This window comes from Haliaeetus leucocephalus, unplaced genomic scaffold (genome assembly GCF_000737465.1).
Source record: "Haliaeetus leucocephalus isolate CR32 unplaced genomic scaffold, Haliaeetus_leucocephalus-4.0 Scaffold0, whole genome shotgun sequence".
NCBI lineage: Eukaryota > Metazoa > Chordata > Aves > Accipitriformes > Accipitridae > Haliaeetus > Haliaeetus leucocephalus.
This window is the reverse complement of record NW_010972436.1, coordinates 25,007,888-25,027,539: the sequence shown is the minus strand read 5'-3', so window position 1 is coordinate 25,027,539 and position 19,652 is coordinate 25,007,888. Positions and strand designations below refer to the sequence as shown.

Sequence of the window (19,652 nt, the reverse complement as noted above, 5' to 3'; positions counted from 1 at the left end):
TAAATTACAGATACGACTATCAAGAAAGGGTCCTCCAAAATATCCTACAAACAGTTACATGATTTGAGTTGTCCCTGCCTGAATTATATCACGTTAACTACTAACCCACTTCACTTGCTGCTTTGGCTGTCAGCATCAGTGGTGGAGACATTGCAAATGGCTGGGGAAGAGGGAGTTTGCCCTCAGCTCTCAGTGTTAGTCGCACCATACAACTTCTATGGCAGATGTTCGAGTGCAGCTGGAAATACAAGTCCAGCTGCCTTGCCCAGTTTACATGGCAAATGCTTTGCAGACACTGAGACCTGTTCACGTTGAACTTGAACATCTTGATGGGAGGTGGGAGAGACTCGGAATAACCAGGGAGAAATACGGAAGTTATGACATGTGGGTTTTATTCTGACCTGGAACCAGAAGGTATTTGGATTTCCTCACCTGTTCTGTGGACCATGGTCCATCGCTGCAGCAGCATGGAAGGTTGTGGCCCCAAACCAGCTGCACCCTGGGTTTGCCTGCCCTCCTCACCTCCCAATACCATCCTTCCCTCTGTGTCCTTGCAGGGCGGCACGAGCCGGGCTCAGAAAATCACGCCCGAGCCGGCGATCCGCCTCTTCCAGGTGAGGGGCACGGACGAGATGAACACGAAGGCCACAGAGGTGCCAGCCCGGGCCTCCTCGCTCAACTCCAACGACGTCTTCCTGCTGTCGACCAGCCAAGTCTGCTACCTGTGGTGCGGGAAGGTGAGACTGCAGGGAGTCCAGGGAAGGCAGCTGAAGGGACCCAAAATGGCTGATGTGGGGATGGACCCTCCGACCACCACTGTGGAGGGGTATCTTTGGGCAGGTAGCCCATTAATTTCGATAGAGCGAGGTCCACCCAGGAGAAGGCTCTGTCTGTAGAGGATCAGCAGGAGCACAGCCCTCTCTCTACAGAAGTAACCCATTTTGGGATTCACCTCACCTCATTTTAGATGTACATACAAGTTTCAGCTGAATAAAGCACCCCAAGTTCTCCAGCTGTAAGAAATTAGCCAGCATTAGAGCATATTCATTTATCCTGGTTTAGTCGAGTGTTTCAGGATGAGATCGTAGATCAAACCGAAGCAGAAGGGTTGCCCAAAGAAGTTGCAGATGCCCCATCATTTCAAGTATTCAAGGCCAGGTTGGATGGGGCTTTGAGCAACCTGGTCTAGTGGAAGGTGTCCCTGCCCATGGTAGGGGGGTTGGACTACATGATCTTTAAGGTCCCTTCCAACCCAAACCATTCTGTGATTATATGAGTTTTGGTCTAGATGCCATTGGCTGCACTGAATGTCCCTTCAAGGACTAGAAATGGATTCTGAGTGACCAGCTCAGATGAGACCCTCAAAAGCATTCAAGCAGGTCTAAAACTCTCCAGAGGAGGGTAGGACCAAGCCAAGTTTTCCCCACAGATAAGTTTTGCCAGGCTGTCCCTAACTCCACCTCAATCTTATGTTCTGAACACAGGGGTGCAGCGGAGATGAGAGGGAGATGGCAAAAATGGTAGCTGACATCGTTTCCAAACGGGACAAGCTCACCATTTTGGAAGGACAAGAGCCCGCAGAGTTCTGGGAAGCCTTGGGAGGCAAAGCACCTTACGCCAGTGAAAAGAGGTAATAGTGACCTGCTTGTTCCTCTGGGCTTGGCCAGGCAACATTAAGCAAGGGATCAAAACTTTGCAGGAAGGTGAGTAAGCACTCTGATACTGTGTCCTCACTAAAGGGAGAACGAGGTCAGAATATCACCAAAAGCTTGGTCAGAAACTACACCAAGATGTCTCTTTCCTAGGTTTTGGGTCAGGCCTTCTGTGAAGTAGGAGCTGCAGATCCAAACCCTGCAGGCAAGGGTGTGCTACATCCTCCTTTTCCACAGTAAATCCATCCCACATCTTGTCATAAGGGCTGCATGAACCACATGCTCCATTTCCAGCTATTATTAGGTTTATGGGCAGCCCCAGAAGATTCATGAAACTAAATCTGCTTTTGAACAACCTGGATTTCTCCAGGCCTCTGGGCAGGTGATGGGTTCCTCTGCAACCAAACAATCTGATATGGCTTTCACCTGACATCAGGCTCATCTCCACAATGAGAGAAGGGTTCTGCTTTTGCCCTCTTTGGGTGGAGAAAAAGTTACCTTTAAAAATTGTTAAAATGGTCCAAGAATCCCGAGACCTGACTTTGCTGACTTTCAGGCCCTCAGATGAGTGTTGCCATGTTCCCACCTCTTCCATCAAGGTCATGACAAGTAGTGGCAGGGCCCTGCAGTAAACCACAAGGGAAAGGTTTCCACCTCTCTTGCTTTTTCTTTCCCTCCCATGCATGAGGAAGGTTTCAAGAGCAGATCACACACTACCAACCTCGCCTCTTTGAGTGCTCCAACCAGACGGGTCGATTCATCATGACAGAGGTGGTGGGCTTCTGCCAGGAAGACTTGGATGAAGATGACGTCATGCTGCTAGACACATGGGAAGAGGTCAGCACAGACTCCCCTTCTTCCCAGACGTATTTTCAAACAGGTTATGGCTTAATTGGTTTGAATCCATCCTTCAAGGTGAAACCAAGGGTAATATCCCTTCTGCCCCATCTCCAAACCCTTCATGATGCTTGGGCAGACAAGCAGGCGCATGTCCAGTCCTTCACAAAACACGTGAGTGAGGTAGTATTGCTAGCCCTGTTTCAGAAAGGAGGAAACCAAGACACCTGGTCCCTGCCTTGCTCCAAGTTAAGAAGAGCTGAACCTGCTCCAGTCTTTGCCAGCTCCTATAAGGAGGTGGCACCCAGAAACCTTCCCCCTTGTTTCCCAGCACCAATGGTGACAACTTGCTTTAGACCATCAGAAACTGTCTCTGGGGGCTTTGCTTTCTGAGGCCATTGGAGTTTTGGCCCATGCAAGGATCTGAGTTTAGCTACCTTGAAACGTACAAGAACTGTTTCCTGAAATGTTTATGCTTTGTGCCTGTCTCAAAAGCAAAATCTGTCTTGGCTGGGAGTAAATCTGGGATCAAAATCCCAGGGAACTATTGGGAAACAATATTTCCAGTCTTATCTCCGCTCCAGTTGGCAGGGGAGAGCAAACAGCCATGTCTGCACAGGTCTTAAGTACTCAATGATCTTCAACACATTCTCTCCTTGCAGATTTTCCTTTGGGTTGGCAAAGCCTCCAACACATACGAGAGGAATGAAGCAGTTGCTTCAGCTAAGGAGTTTCTCAAGACCCATCCGGCAGGGAGAGACTTGGCAACTCCGATAATACTGGTGAAGCAGGGCTACGAACCCCTCAACTTCACAGGATGGTTCAACGCTTGGGACCCCTACAAATGGAGCGTAAGTTTCTGGAAAAGCCCTGTGGTGTGCACGTGTGCTCAGCGGTGCTTAAAGGGTGTTATCATCAGTGACCATATCCTCTGTGGTGCATGGGGCAAAACCTAGCTAGGACATGCCCTGAGCTTCATGCCTTCCTGGTGCTACCTGAGCAGCTTCTACTCCTTCGCCAGCAAAAAGTAGCTGGTTTTGGTGAAACTGAGGCCTTTGCAAATATAAGTAAATGTGCTTGAATTCACAATATTCACATTTTTATTTTAAAAAAGATTAGGTCCCAAATCAGGTTTGTGATTTCAGCCAAAAATGGGTTGGGACTGCTAGTAGTAAAACCAAGTTCAGGGTGAAAACAGAAGCACCCCACATCATAAAGAAAATTGAAAAAAAAAGTTCATTTTTTTCAAAATGCAGTCACAGAGAAAAATTTATGGCCCAGCTTGAAGGGCAAACTCTGGCGAAATGAAAGATGCGAGCAGACAGGTCTCGTGTTCAGGTTTGCAGGCTGCCCATCAGAGCCCAGGAGCTCCTGAGCAAGGTCACCCTTGGTCCCTACATACAAGCCTTCTCAAAAGCTGATTTAGAAATACCAGTTCTTCGCTATATAGCAATGGAAACGTGCCTGAGGAGGTGCCTGGGAAAGAAAGAAGTCCTTTTTCTCCTCTTTCAAACACATGGGCTTCAAATCATTTCAGGAGTATAATGCGGAGCAGAGATTTGCTGTTGTGGCCAGCGCACAAAACCCCATGGTGCACTGTCAGGACCCAGTCTCCAACCTTGGTTGGGCACAGCATGGTTGGACAGAAGAAGGAGAGGTGCACTTAACTCCACGCAGACCACGCACCAGCCGGTCCAGCCAGCCTGGGGACTTTGTGCTACAGCACAGAATATATTGGGAATAAAGAACAATCTTGGAGGGGCTTTGGTGATTAATAGAGCCAGAGTATTGGTTTATAGCAAACAGCCAGGTGGAAGCAATGCTGCCAGGCTGTGCACCTAAATTCCTGCCAGCTGATGGCACTGGTGTTCACGGCTTAAACAAAACAAAACAAGCAAAAAAAAACCCCAAGGCAGAAGATGATGGGCAGTTGGGAAAAGCTCAGCTCCCAGAGGGTGTATTCCCAGAGCTTTCCCCGGTGGGCTGCTACTGATTGTCCCTTCTCGCTCCTGGTTTTTTCTATGAACATGGGCGGTCAGCCTGTTCACAAGCAATCCAGTCTTCTAGTTGCCCAAAGGGCTGTGAGTGAATTCCCATGCTGGAGCCTGCAGGTGGGACAGCCAGGGCAATGGCGTGAAGGTCCCCAGGGGGCTTCACACTGCAGGAAAACTCATACAGAGATATTTTATTTCCTGTAGCTGGGTTTGCATCGTCTTTCTTTGCAACCAGTGTGGTGGTAGAGAGCCTGTCTTGACAGCCGGGTTTGGACAGATAAGACAGCAACTCCCAGAGCAATGACCTGTAAAACAATGTTGATGCTTAGAACAAAGGTCAAACCTTGTTTGTTTCTGAGCAACCGCTGAAAAACAAGGATACAGCTCATAAAATATGTGCCTCTAAAAATATCCCCTGTAGGCAGCTCCAGCAACTACAGACAAGCAATCCAAACTGTTGACATCCCAGAAACATCTGGTGTGTGTGTTCATTGCTCAGTTTTGGGTCTAAATTTGTTTGCTCTGCAGTCCATGTGTTTATGTTGTTTGTTCTTGTTGGGGAACTTCGCTCAATGATTCTGTTAAGAACTGACATCTCCTGGCTGCTTAGGAAAACACAGTCATGAGCTTTGCTAATATATCTAGTATATTCCATTTTTTTTAGGAAATAAGAGGTAGCTGGTAATACATGGCACCAAATTACAAGAAGTCAGGGACTGAGGCTTTGAAAAATCGATTGCTTTAGCTAAATGAATCAGGGAAGGGAAAAAAGGAATATTATATTATCCCAAATTTTCATGCATTGCAAGATTCATTTAAAATCTAAGATATTTCAATCCTGTAGTAAATATGATTTCTCTTCATTTGCCTTCTGCTCTCTGAAGTCTTTAAATTTCCTGGTTTCACCCGTTACTGTACAACTGCAAAGGCTAAAGTCCATTTGTTTCTTTGTTTTCAAGTGAAAGCTCAGATTCTGGCACAGTCTCCTGATTCCACGAGCTGGGATTTGCAGGAGGCACCAGCTGCCACCTGCATGGGCACCACTTCGCTTTAAAATTCATATGATGTCCTGACCCCGATAGAGAACAGGAGCATGTGCTAATTAAAGGCAGCCTGTGCTTCTTACAACTCTCTTTACCTTTAGGATGGCAAGTCTTATGAGGAGATGAAGAACAGCTTAGGAGAGATGTCGGCTATATCCGAGATCAAAGTGGTGAGTTGCTTCTCGACCATATGGGTGGGAAACGCCTGGGTTTAAACCCCACCGCGTCCCCCAGCCTGTTCGCACGAAGGAGAGGACATAATGATCAGGGCAGGCGTGGGGACCTCAGGCTGTCAGGATCAGAGCTGTGCTCCTCCGTGGAAAGCAGAGGGAGACGTGATTAATAACTCATAAATACACCCAGATCTCCTGGGGCTTTTCCAGTCCTGTGCAGAGGCATCGGTGAGCAGGAGATTGGCCAGCTGCTTTCTAAACTACACACGCAAATAAAAGTGCGTGCAGCTATAAGAGTGTGCAGTTAAGCGTTGTATAAGTAGTTTGCAGTGGTGGGGCCACTAGACAAGACCCCAGACAAGGAGCCCCTGGTCAGGGAGGGCAGAGCCCAGTGGGAGATCCTACAAAGCACAGAGGAAACCAGATCCCAAGAGTCCCAAACGTGACTGTCACACGGGATCAGTTCTGCCCTGGACAGGGGCAGGAGGAAGGCTTGAAGGAAGTGGCAGGGGCTTTGAACCAGGAGAGATGGCATATCAGGGAGGGTATGCAGGTAATTTAGAAGTTTTAGGCATGGTACATATCTAATCTCACCTTCTGTCCTCCCACATGCACCTTCCCCTGCTGTTACCATGAGAAGAATGAGACTACAGTGAGTATTTTCAGTTATTTCTAAGGGCTCTCATTAGTGCTGTGCTTTTGGCAGTCCTAACATCACAATGTAACGTTGATGGAGGTGCTGGACTAATGTTTTAGCTCAGACTTTCCCTTTGCTGCTTTGGAGCAACAAACCAACAGATAGTCTGTGCCAGAAACAGTCCCCCCAACCCCAACAGAGAGAAAGGTCCTGGGATGACCCCCAAGTTGCTCTGCCAGAGCTTCTTGTCTTGACATGTTTTCCTACCTTTGGCAGGACCTTAATAACATCAGCCTGAACAAGAAAACCCTCAGCATGACCAGCTTGGCAGGTTCAAGTATAGCAAGTGCTTCCCCTGAGTATAAATCGCACTTGAACCACAGTGACAGCAACAGCTACAGCAATAGCAGCACCTACAACAGCAGCCCTTCCATGGTGCCCAACGGCGAAGGAATTTACTCCCGAGAGGTGCTGATGAACAAGACGGTGGATGAACTTCCAGAAGGCGTGGATCCTACTAAAAAAGAGGTGACAGCATTGCTGGTTTGATGCCTTTGTAGCTTAACCTGGAACTTAGTCACTGGCTAAGTGCACTAGTACTTTAGACTATTAAGTCCTGCTTAAGGTTCAAGGAGATACCAGCTGGACACATAGGTCTCATCAAAAAGCAGGAGCTTCACGTGAGAGGAAATTGTAGTAGTTTTACCCTACTTAATGTATTTCTCTTTTTTTTTTTTTTTTTAGGGGAGTGGGGGGAGAAAAATGAGTTTTAAATAGCTACTTTTCAAACTATTTTCTTCTGCTAGAGTTGTTTAATTCTGCCACCCAACCTCTGTCCTTGGAGGGACAGAGAATGAAAAGTGCAGGTCCTGCAAGACAAAGTGACACAGCTGAGAATGAAGCCAGGACTTGCATTTTGCCTGGGCTGTGGGTGTTTGTTTTCATTTGAAACTCCTTCCAGAAGAGATCTCTTTTTTTGTTGTTTTTTTTGTTGTTGGGTTTTTTGGGTTTTTTTTTTTGTCAGAAAGCTTGCATTTCAGTAAATCCCATCCAGGGACAGGGAGGAATGCCACATCTCAGATTTCCGATCAACCCAAGGATTTTGGCAACGTCTGTAGCTGAGTCCAAGCAAGCCGATGGGAGGGACAAAGGGGGCTGATTCCCTCTCCTCTCTATGACCCGTGTTTGACCAATGTCTTGTCCCAGCAGATCTCCTGGCAAAGGCAAACACCCGCAGCCAGAGAGCTGATCCACAGCTGGGCCAGCAGCTCTGCCCCACGGCCATGCCCACGTGCTGATGATTGTATTTCAGCTGGGATGTACATGAGCGCTTTCTTCTACCCAAAATGCCGGGGAAAACTAAACCTCTATTTCCCACAGGGTCTTTCTCAGTATCACTGATGAGCCCATTATCTACAAAACCTTCTGTCGTTCTAGCAGTGGGAGTGACTATTTCCAGTGGAATATTTGGGGGGTGGAACTGAGCAAGGGGGAGATGCTTTCACTGTGAATCACTACCTAAGAAACCACCCAAAACTTTGGCCAGCAGAACATCACCGATGCACCATGAATTGTCCTGTCCTCCATATGATTAGCAGGCACCAAGTTCCAGCCAGAGCATGCTAACCCCTCAAAACCAGAGCATTCCTTTGGGCTGGTGGGCTTTTATTCCCCTGTTACTTTGGGAAGCGGGATGAGGAACAGTTGCTGGGACGTTCCATTTCCCACCGTGAGGACAGGCAGTAGGACAGGAGCTGTTGGCCTGGAATCGGGGGTCAGCACTGACACAGAGAGGAAGGGATGCAGCCGATGGGGGTGTCCCAGCCTCTGCAAAAGCCAAAGCTGACCTTTTTTTGCTCTCTCCTCCCGCTGCAGTACTATCTCTCTGATGCTGATTTCCACGATATCTTTGGGAAGTCCAAGGATGAGTTCTACCAGATGCCCAAATGGAAGCAGCAGAATGAGAAGAAGCAGTGTGGACTCTTCTGAGACCGCAGGGGCCATCCAGCTTCCAGTGACTCTGGGACCAGCCCTTGCTCTCTTAGGAGCTGCAGGGAAGAAGTACAGACATTTGCTCAGTGAACCCAACCCAACACCTCAATCAGGCCAAGCTCCAATGCAGTTATTCCAGCAGCCACTGTTCAGGGGACTGCTCCTTTCTCCCTGCAAACCCTGACCCTAAGGAGGCAGGAATGTTTCTTCTGCAGGAATGACTTTGCAGGATGTTTTTGCCTCTTTTTTGACACTTTATTGCTGACAGCCATGAAGACAAGTGTGTGTCACACAACTGTACTGTAGCCTCTTCTTTCCTCTCCATTTCGCAAATTGCCCCGTGCACAAGGTCATGATCTTCCTTCATTTGTAGAAGTTTAAAATTAGGCAAGACAAAGGCTGCTTGCAGCTGCTATGTAAATTCTGGGTGGGGAGAAGAGGGGGAAGCCCTAGAAGGACAGAGGGGGAGCCCTGAGTTCAGGAAAAAGGTAATGGAGTATCCAGATGTGTGATGGGGTAGCCCATGGCATAACACCAGCCAGTTCTGCCCCTTCTTACCTTGCAGAAAAACTACTCACCAAAGAACAGCAAGAATCAGTTGTAGACTAACATGGCTAGCCCAGTGCAGGTAAAACAAATGAGAACCTGGCTTGGAAAAAACCCACTTATTTAGAACATATTTATTAGCCAGTCTATTTCAAGCGGATGATGAGATTTAGGGCTGGACATAGCTGTTGATTTTGACTCTCTTTTTTTCTCATTCAGATATAGCATCTCCAATCTCACCTAGCCTCCATGTGCACAACTGGCATGTGCAGGTGATCATAAGAGTCCACCTGCCTGCAGACGAGAGGCTTGAAGAAGCCAGGAGGGATTTGGGTATGACCTGAGGCAGAGTGTGTCCCACGGAGGGTTTTGTCAGGGCTTCATCCCTGTGATGTCCTTTGGGCTGAGAGTGCCCGTTCCACGCTGCAAGCTCAGTCTGATTGGGGAGGGGAGGGGGAAATGTGAGCGATCAGTGATTAAGGGATATAGCAACAAAAGGAAGAAACATGTATGTTTAAAGACTCAGAGGTGTGGTTTTGCAGCTTTACTCCATTTCCAGCCTGATCGGTGATTCCAAATAAACAGCCAACCAGCAGCACTGAAAGTGTCCTTGATCAGCGTGTGGGGTACAATGGCAGTAGAGAAAAGCTCTGCAGGGCCAGAGATCCTTCAAACATCTGGTCTCTAATGGGATTTGGGATTTTTTTTTTAAACAAAAGAAAAAACTGAGAAGGTGGGGTCCCTCTCTGTTCCCAAACACCACATAGCCAGGACCATTTGTCTCCCTATGCCCAGGTACCCTGTTCTTGAAGACACCCCCCCCATTGCCCATGGTGGGAACGTGGCTCTTCAGCAGTTGGCCTGAGTGCCCACCCTTGCTGCAGGGATGTGGGGATGGAGCTGAGAAGCTGCAGGCGGCTGTTGGTTGAGGAGCTAGGAGCTCTCATACAACACCCGGGACCATGCAGTAGGTGGGAAGTGTCACCATCTGGCTGGGCTGGAGGCAGGGACCTCCAGGTGATGGGGTCTTCTGGACAGATCTTTATGTTTAAGAATTGGTGGTTACTTCAAATAAGCCACAACCCCATCATTACCTCCACACTCCTGCCACCATTTCGTCCCATTTCTGCTTGAGGGGCCAGCCCCAAACCCATTTAAACCCCCCCGTGCAAAATAAGGTAAGAGTAAAGCAGAGCTGTAAATTGGCCGAATTACGTGCATGATCGCTCCTGTTGTGTTCACACTAGATACAAACAGTGCACATTATCCCTGTTTCAGCCTCTACTGCCACTGCTGGAAGCAACAATATTTGCACCACCCTGCTGCGGCATCCTCCTGCCAGCTCCTAAATTAACGAATTGCATGTGCTCCTGAAGAAAACGCAGCAATGCCACCTATCATCAGCCCTGACTGTGGGCCTGACGGGCATCATGCAGTGAAATAGAGACCAGTGGAAATATAGTTGGATTAGGGAGATTAGGCCAGTTTGCTACAAATTGCTTTAATTCCTGCTGCCACGATGCTCACCAACGCACGAGTGGAGCGCTCCTGACAGGACTCAGAAACCAGCACGGGATTTTACAGATAATAGATCCTTCTGATATTTGGGCCTGTTGGAAACTGCTGCTGCTCTCCTCTTCTCATGGGGAGAGTTGGTTTTCCAACCAACTAGTTGGTTTTCTAGTTCTCCCTGTCCCCCTCTTCGCTAGTGCTGACCACAGCAGACAGGTGAGGGCTGGTTTACCTCAATAATCCAACTGAAATTTAATCCTGCAACACCAAAAATGCAAATAATTTGTTCTCAGCCAACTCAGGGGGCTGACCCGACTCACCCCACAAGAGCTGGTGCTGGCACAAGCCAAGGGGCAGGAATGCCTCTGATCGTGCTCAGGCCACACGGTGCAAGCTCCCTGTGTGGAACAGGGCAGTCCTGGCTATCCTTCATTCATGATTTTATCCCATGTCTCCTTAAAACAAAATGCTCAGAGCATCCTGGGAGCAGGATGTCCCTGAGTTGGAGTCAAGGATGCTCCAGCCTTGGCCTTCAAATGCATCTCCTGATACAACATGTCCCAGCCCAGAGGTGAGCTAAGAGAGAGCCACGTCACTGCAGGACACCCTGTTCTGACTTGGTGGCCTCTGCCGCTCTTGAACTCATTCAGCCACTGGTTGTTAATTCAGTATGAGCCTTTGAGTTGTGGATATAATTCACATTTAATCTGGCAATGGTTTACAACATCACACAATATTATAGTCAAGAGGAAAAAATCAATGTGTTCAGCAATGATTACTGCAGCATAATAAACTCCAGATAGGAGTAAATGAAATCCAGTTTTGCAATGGGCCCAAGGATCACTAAATCCAGGCTATTTTGGAGTCAAAAACAGGTGGAGGAGTGAGTGGACTGGAATTTGTTTAACAGGACATTAACCTCTTTGGTATCAGCCCATCCCCTCCACAACCAAGCACGAAAAGCTCCAGAAAGACTGACAGCTTTAAGAAATTAAGCAGGTCTGTCTATCTCCAACTTCATGTGTGTTGCATTCAAGTAAGACAAAGAGGCATATAGTGACAAGTAATTGGACTTTTCCAGATTTGTTTACTTTTAATAGTCTAACAATAGTCTAACACATTGTTAGTAACACAGTTAGCACTTCAAATTATATATTATTTTATTTCAACAATATTCCCTTAACTCTGTAGTTGTACTTGAAGAAAAATCACTTGTTGCCATAAATACTGTGTTGCTGTTCAAAACACTCTTGCCTGTTTGTGCTAGGTTACCTCTACAGTGCAAGTGTGACCAGACTAACATTTACAACAGTTTCTACTGCCACTTCTTCTGTGTTAAAAATGACATTTTTCTATAAAAACACAAACAAAGAAAGTTTTACTGCATTACAAAAAAGCCCTACTGTCAGTTGAGCGTATTTCCACTGTCATCAGCAAAAGACATTCTCCGAGGTCCCTTTGAGTGGGTTTCACTTTGGGTCAGAGGAAAATCTGCCGTTCGGCAGCTTCTTTCTCCTTCACAGGATGAGAGGCAGGCTTTGAATGCAAAGCGACCTGGCTGAGAGCCAGGCACAGAGGCAGAGTAGTGTTCATGTATTTTTTATTATAATACAAAAGGAAAGTCGAGTTATATAACATGAGCCTTTGTAGTGCAGCTTTCTTTTTTAATCTGTAACAGAAAAGAGCAGAATTGTGTCCCCATTTAAGACTTCATTTAGTGAAAGATGGCTAACATCTGAAGTTGCAAGAAGTCACCTGGCTTCTGGTCACTGATTTCAGTGGTGAGGTGGATTTTTTTCTTGCACAGATGTTGGGTGTTTTGTCCAGATGTCTGATCAAACCCAGCCCAAGAGCTGTACTTTGCTAAAAACAAGTCCCTATCCTCTTGCTAAAAGCAAAATTTAAAAAAAACACACTAAATGAAGTGAACTAAAAACACAGCTGGATTGGTCGAACAGGTACAAAAGGATTAATCTCAACAGCAGCATCAGGATTTCCAGCACGCAGAATGGAGAAGGTCAATGGCTATTTCACATCAGGGCTCCTGTGGAGCACCATGTGCTACTCCAGAGAAGGCACTGGGGATTTGCCGGGACCCTGATGTTGACAGACTTCACATGCTGAATTTCTTCTAGGTCTGTAACGAGGTTCACTGTGCCATGAAAGAGCTGAGCTGCTAATCACAGTCCTGGATATTGATGTACACAAAAAGGGTGGAGGAGGAGTACGGATCTCCATTCTTGGTTAGAAGATGGATGTGGCGATAACCTGGAAGCAGAGACACAGATGGAAAGTGGCCTTTAGTCCGACTGGAAAAATATTTGCTAACATTTGCCAAGACCCTGCAAAAACATCTCCCTGCCTCAGAGCGTTTTGCTCCCTGTTACCCACAGAACAGGCAGGTCTGAGAGGCATGGCTTTGAGCATTGGTAACATATCGTGCCCAAGGCCACTGGTGACAAGGGGATCCCTTCTTCACAGACAGAATTAACAGCTGCCCAATAAACCGTTTATCATCTTGGTCATTATCATACCCCAGAGAGAGGACCTGTTCTGACCCGAAGTATGATGGATCTGGACCTCTCACCTAGGACACTGGAGTTTCCCAGCGGGCTCAGTGGTTGTGAGGAACTGGGAGCAGGGCCTTACCTTGCTTCAGGCTAGTGAAGGGAAGGGTGTACTGCCCGATGAAGTCATTCTTGGTCGACATGTCAAAGTCTTCTACCACAAACCGGACCAGGGCAAGTGCAGGGATCTCTATGTCAAATGTAAACTCTTCATCCCATTTCGGGTTAAAGCCTGGGCAACATAGACAAGGATGGAGATCAGAGCTGCTCACAAACAAGGAAGGAAGTGAGAGATGCTCACAAGCAAAGATGGAGGTCAAAGATGTTGGCAGACAAGGATGGCAATCAGAGATGCTTGCAAATGGACATAGACTTTGCCTGACTGCCAACCTAATCTGACCCAGGCCAAAGGTCTTAGGAGGTGCTGAGACCATTGTTCCCAGCTCTGATACTGATTTGCTACCTGGTATTAATAAAATCCTTCAGCTGAGGCTGCTTAGTGCAGACCTCAGCACCATGGTCCCAGAAGGCAGCGAGAAGCAGGAGGGAGATGAACTCAGCTCTGCTCCACAGGCTCTCACTGGCTGATACATGGATGTCTTTGGTTGCCAGGGGACCAGCTGCAAATTTTTACAGCCCTAAACCAGGGGTGAGCAGAGAGGAGAGCTGTGTCTTTGTGTTGTGACAGCCTTCTGGGGCCTTAAGCCTCGCTGAGAGCTCGAGGTACACCCATCTGTCACCACTCTGTGCCTCCGTTTCCCTATCTGTGAGAAAGGTTAATGAGGAGTGTCTGATTACATAAAGCATCATCAAGTCTGTGGACAAAATGTTTTATGTCTCCCTGCATAAGGGCAGTGTCTGAGACAGCCAGACTAGCCCTACTTCTGTTATGGGTAAGGATCTCGTGGTCCGGCCTCACAAAGCAAACAAAACCCAGATTGTCACATCAGATGAGAGTTGAAGAGCAAGCTCAGTGCTCTCTCTCCAGGTCACGGCAGGTGCTCTCCGCAGTATCAATAAACCACTCCCCAGAAACAAACAGGAGAAGACAACCTGTTTGAAACCCTGCTGCCATCGGCCCAGCCTGTGCAGAGCAGAAGCCCAAGGACAGCAAAACATCAGCTCAAGCCTGCTGGTCATGGAGGGTCTGCGGACGATTAGGCAGGAGGCAGGGATATTTCAGCTGGCCCTGAAGGTGCTGAGATGGGCCTGTGGATAGTGCCATAGCAAACTACCCGTGCTGGGTTGGTGCACTTTATTTGGACTTTCATAGGATTAAATCAACTGGGCTGTTCAGATAACACACATCTGCCTCTGACCTCCTTCATCCTTGGGAAAAAAAAAACCAGTGTTGCTGATCCCATGGGAGCAGAAACCATGAAAGTTGAGGTCATCAGTTGAAGGTTGAAAGACATCAATCCTAGGACAGTAAGTTTCACTGTACTGACATCTTGGGGGGGGATTTTCAACCCACCTCAGAGCCACAGTGAGATGCTCTGAGCTGCTGAGCCAGCAGGTTCCCACAGCCTCTCAAGCTCCACAGCTGCACCGCCGTGATCTGACCTGTGCCCACAGCCCCTGCTTCAGTCCCACCAACAGAGAATCATAAAATCATTTAGGTTGGAAAAGACCCTTAAGATCATTGAGTCCAACCATAAAATGCCAAACCAAGTGAGCTGCTGAAGCGTGGTCACCTATCTGAAACCTCAGCCCATGAAAGGCAACCCCGTCTCTGCAGCTGCCCCTTTCCAACATCAATGTTTTCATTGTTTGATTCACTTTCCATTGGGCAACGCTCCCTCCAGCATCACTCCAGTATCACTCCAGCCAGCCAAGGGCTGGCCGTGGGGCCGGGTGTGCTGAGCAGCCCCAAGGAACAGGCCTGGCAGGTCTGGAATGTTCCCTACACAGCTTTCACTCCAGACATTATAAAAATTATTGTAGGTGACGGAAATGGCCGTGAGCTTTGGGAGCCAGGCCAGATTTACTCAAACAGGAAAGAGGAAAAGGGAAACATTGTTAGCAGGGAGGAAAATATGCGTTGGCTTTCTAGAGCTTGGCTCTTAGTCCACACAGAAAAGTAGTGTGTATGTGTATGTGTGTACCTGTGTATTTGTCAGCAGGAGGGTGAGGACTGATTTTTCAGATTCCTACTCCCTCATTACTCCCACAGGAGAGAGGGCTGAACTTGCCCTCTGCAAACCCAGAAGGCCACAATATTCAGACCCTCACTGCATGGAGGGAAATCACAGCCATGTTTGACCAATGAGAAATGGCCCACAGGAAGGTGAAATGTCTGTGAGATCTCTTGAGGTCAGTGCTGGGTAAGGCTTGAGCCTGGCTCTTTGGAGACAGGGGCTTATGGCTTTCACGCCTCACCTGTAACATTGCTGTGGTGCGCATTAATTTAGCACCAGTGCCGCTTTGGCCAAGAGGATGAGCAGATGCAGTGTCCCTGCCTTGTGAGGAGGCTCTGAGCTACAGGAAACAGTCTCCTTTTACACAGACTATGTTACATATAAAAAGAGGCTGAGAGAGGTCCAGTTATCCAACCTGGAGAACGCTAAGGGGGTTATTATTGCCATCCTCCACTACCTCCTTAAAGAGAAGATAGAGCCAGGTTCTTCTTACAGGTGCACAGCAAAAGCTGGATGCATAATGGGCACAAACTGCAACAGGGGAATTTCTGGTTAAGAATAGGGATATTGTACTTTATCATAAGGTCAGTCAATGACTGGATCACTTGAGAGACCCCAGAGAGTCTGGGGAATCTTCATCTTTTGAGATATTCAAAATCCATCTGGGCAATACCCTGAGCAACTTGAGTTAACTTTGAATGGTCCTGCTTTGGATAGGGGTTGAAACAGACACCTCCGAAATCGCTTGCAACCTCAGTCTTTTGTGAGTTTGTGACACTTTCAGGATAAAATCAGGCTTACAATAAGCCTTCTTTGGGAAGATCTTGGTGGGGACCCGTGCATCCCAGGTCAAGTCCAACTGCATGGAGGTAAAGAGCATTTCCAAATCTCTAGCTCTGCAAATCTGGCAGCCAGCCTCAAAACAACTCATATGGCTGATGTCGTTTTGCAGGGAATTTCTGTCTCCAAACATCTTAGAGAGAGAAGAAAGGAAAGAACCCCTGAAAGTAATGCTCCATAGGGACATCAATCTGTGGGGCTAGTTCATGCCACCAGGAGTCTAGAACCAGGGTCTCTGCACTGAAGTAGGCCAACAGCACCTCATGTATCTGCTTAGTGTGGGCAGGTCTGGCAAGGAACACTCTGCTACATGAAACAAAAGGGTTACTGCCCCATGGGAGCACAGCATGGAAGAAAACCCCTTACCATTGTTTTCAATGACTTTGGTCTGCTTCTTGTTGTTATCCTGTTGGACGCCGTGGATCTCTACTGTTACCTTAGGATCAACGATGGAGTTTTTGCTTTTGTTCACCTTGGGCAGCTGCTGACCAGAGATGATCTGCGGAGGAAACAAAGGAAGAGGTCAGGACATCATTAGAAGAGGGGGGTCCCTGGCAAACTTTCCTCTCCTTCTCCAGGAGTGCAGGACCTGCTGTGACAAGCTGGTGCTGGTCTTTCAGAGCCAGTGTTGTGACATGCTTCAGAGGAAGTTGTCATGAGGCAAAGCACCTAATGAACATTGCTCCAAGCCCAGCCAGCTGGCTAGGTAGGGGGCAGGCAACTTTTCTAACTGTCCCCACAGTGATCAGAAGATACTTGGAAACAACAGTGGTGACTGTTGACTGCATGTCTGCCTGTATGTTTCTGTAACAACAGCGAATATTGTCATTAACCTCTCCTACTGCCAAACATTAAACATGTGAGTAAGTCCCTGGAGGATGAGGCCCCATGCAGGACTGAAGCAGAGACCCCAGCAGTGGGAAATGAGTAGGGTTAGGATAACATTGCCCAGGTGGGACAGGAGAAGGAGAAGGGACAACCTACACACCCCCCCTGCAGGTGGATGCTACTGAGACATTTTCTGATTTCTATTCTTACTTTAAGCAGAAGCTTCTTCTTTGTCCCCCATGTTCCTTCTGTGATGGATTTTGGATTGAATTTGGTTTGCTCATCCCGGAGGAATTCCGGCTTTAAGACATACCCAGAAAACCCATTGTCCTGGAACCGACCCTGGTAGACATCCATTTCTGTGCCTGCTGTCTGGAAATTTAGGGCAACTGCAACATAAATAAATAAATCCAGTCACTTTCAGATAAATCAATGGGTATCTTTTTATACTAATTCTTTTCACATGAAATTGCACTTCATGGACATAAACATCGGCTTTTCCACGCTTCAAACAGCAGTGATAAACTCTGACCCTCCCAGCCTGCTACCCCCGAGGATTTCTTGCATTCAGAGATGTTAGAGACAGGAGGACCCATTACAGCCATCTCATTTGTTCTCCTGCCTTCCACAGCATGAAAAAGTGTCCTGCATTGAATTTATGTCACCTGGTTGAGCAACTGCATCTTTTAGATAAACCTATTCATTTCTACGCTGAAGGAGTTATCTCCTCCAGTGAAGCCAGCAAATCCTTCTCAGATTGTTTCTCTGGCTACTTAGCCTCATTATAAAACCTCCTTTCCAGCTCAGATATGCCTACTTCCATTTGCCATCCTGAGGGGCATTGATGCCTCTGTTGGTTAGACTAGAGAGCTCCTCACTGTCTGAACTCTTCATGTAGGAGTACAGAAGCTGTGATCAAATCATTTCTTTATTGTCTCCTGCCCAAAACAGATCAAGCCTCACTAGTGTCCTAACACCAGGCAGATTTCTTGTATTCTTTCCAATTTGCCATCATTTTTTAAAAAGCATTAATGTCAAATCTGGAAGCAGTCTCTGTGAACAGTCTCACCAATACCACATAGGGAGTGCACATGGACCCCAGCACCTCCTCAGTACTCCACTGATTTCTCAAGGGTGATGCCAACCTCTTTAGCAACTTCTAAGACAGCTCTAGGACAGATGGCAATTTATCCTGGTCCTGGGTCCTACAACCCTGTAATACTGGAAGGCCAAAAGCATTTTAAGGCACTCCCGTTTTTCCACTTGCAAGGAAGACTTTAATAACTGCAGTATACCAGTTTGACTAGGAGCTGCAAGTACTCGGGGCTTCTGAAAAATCTTAATTTGGGTGCCCAAATGCTGAATTTGGATCAGATAAGGCACGCAGGTCTGGCTTTAGAGTACCCCAAGGGACTTAATGTTGCCTGCCAGAGACTCTCCTGAGGCCAGACTCAGTGCTGGGGAGACAGGCCAATGGGTTCTACCTGTGCCCCCCACAGGGGCTGCAGGACCTAGCGAGTCCATATGTTGCCAGGCACATCCAGCCCACACAGGTCTACACGGCTGGGGGCCACGAAGCCCTGCATCTGCAGCTTCTCCTGTCTGGCTGCGCCACATAGACACAACTGGGACATCTCCAACATCCAGCATCACCAAGAGAGCCCAGCACGTCATCACCAGCCTGCCCATTTACCACTACACCAGGTTTCCTGGATGAGAGCTATAACATAATTCACTTAACAGGCTCTGGGACCCTTGTTTTCATCAAATCTCTGAGACATCAATATACTATCAGAGGCCTCAATGCCCTGGGAGTAGGTATGATGGGCTACTTTGACTACAGCTAACAGCTCAGGCCATGGCTTGGCCCTTATGGTTATGGCCTTGCTCTAGGGCTCAAGAGAGCTGAGTTTGATTTACATCTCTGCCAGAGATTTCAGCACACTTTTCAGTAAGTGACTGTAACTCCTGGCTCTCTCCTCCTTTGTTAAATGGCAACAACTCTGCTTCCAGTGAAATTGCAGGGATGCACACATTAATGTACAGGAAAGGCTCTTCTAATGGTTTTGAGGTGGGCCAGAAAATGTTCTATGAAAACTCACTGAGCATTGGCTGAAGAGCTGATCTCTCCCAGTGACCACTGAGCCTCTCTGCCTGCAAATGGCTTAAGATCGCACATCTACCTCAATTGGAAGACCCTCCATAGACAGCTCATGGGCGACCCAGCCAGGCTGACCCTCTCTGACCTCCCAGTTGCACCCACCGATCTGGCAGCCGACGTTCCACAAGTCGATGGGGTTGTAGTTGGAAGAATCTGTCCTCCAGCCTGCAGGGTAGATCCGGCTCAGGTGCCTGATGTTGTGATGAATAAAACTGGTTCCTACAGAAAAAAAAAAGAAGAAAATTACTCTTTCAGAGATGGGAGCTACTTTTATCTCTTCTTGATGCTGCTGTATACACTGCTTCTCTGCTTAGTGAGTCTGGCTGAATGTGAACTACCTGCATAAAATGCCCTTCTTGGTAACAGCCTCTATGATATGAAGTTATTCCCACTGTTTCTCAGTGACATGCATGACCAAAAAGATCATAACCCACATCTTTCAGGATGCCTTTTCCTTGTGCTTAACCACCACTAGCTGTCCTGTGTCACCACTAGCTGGGACAGAGGATGGCCTTTTGCCAGGGCAGAACATACATACCAGACTCCTGGGCTAGTTTCAGAGCTTTGCTCTCCGTGAATGATGACATCTCATAGAAAGCCCGAGGATGGCTGGGGTCCTCAAAGCCATTAAAATGGACACTCTTGCAGTAGACAACTGTGTCTGAGAGCTCCTTGGCCAGCTTCAAGGTGTCACTCTAAAAGCAGGAGAGCAAGAGGTTTGTGGGGAGTTTC

General features: G+C 47.6%; 2 protein-coding genes across 2 annotated transcripts in view; one reads left to right on the top strand and one right to left on the bottom strand.

The window, feature by feature from the left end:
• The window catches only part of VILL (villin-like), a 37,813-nt gene extending 29,328 nt beyond the window's left edge, over nucleotides 1–8,485 (top strand). The window contains exons 14-20 of the mRNA XM_010561146.1: nucleotides 558–737; nucleotides 1,485–1,630; nucleotides 2,345–2,489; nucleotides 3,152–3,340; nucleotides 5,628–5,696; nucleotides 6,613–6,864; nucleotides 8,212–8,485. Coding sequence (XP_010559448.1) covers nucleotides 558–737; nucleotides 1,485–1,630; nucleotides 2,345–2,489; nucleotides 3,152–3,340; nucleotides 5,628–5,696; nucleotides 6,613–6,864; nucleotides 8,212–8,325 — 1,095 coding nt within the window. The 3' untranslated portion in view covers nucleotides 8,326–8,485. The remainder of the gene's footprint in view (nucleotides 1–557; nucleotides 738–1,484; nucleotides 1,631–2,344; nucleotides 2,490–3,151; nucleotides 3,341–5,627; nucleotides 5,697–6,612; nucleotides 6,865–8,211) is intronic.
• Nucleotides 8,486–12,106: 3,621 nt separating this feature from the next.
• The window catches only part of PLCD1 (phospholipase C, delta 1), a 47,388-nt gene continuing 39,842 nt past the window's right edge, over nucleotides 12,107–19,652 (bottom strand). Inside the window, exons 10-15 of the mRNA XM_010561133.1 lie at nucleotides 19,459–19,615; nucleotides 19,023–19,139; nucleotides 16,970–17,148; nucleotides 16,298–16,430; nucleotides 13,036–13,185; nucleotides 12,107–12,654 (exon numbers count right to left, since the gene is read on the bottom strand). Coding sequence (XP_010559435.1) covers nucleotides 12,563–12,654; nucleotides 13,036–13,185; nucleotides 16,298–16,430; nucleotides 16,970–17,148; nucleotides 19,023–19,139; nucleotides 19,459–19,615 — 828 coding nt within the window. The 3' untranslated portion in view covers nucleotides 12,107–12,562. The remainder of the gene's footprint in view (nucleotides 12,655–13,035; nucleotides 13,186–16,297; nucleotides 16,431–16,969; nucleotides 17,149–19,022; nucleotides 19,140–19,458; nucleotides 19,616–19,652) is intronic.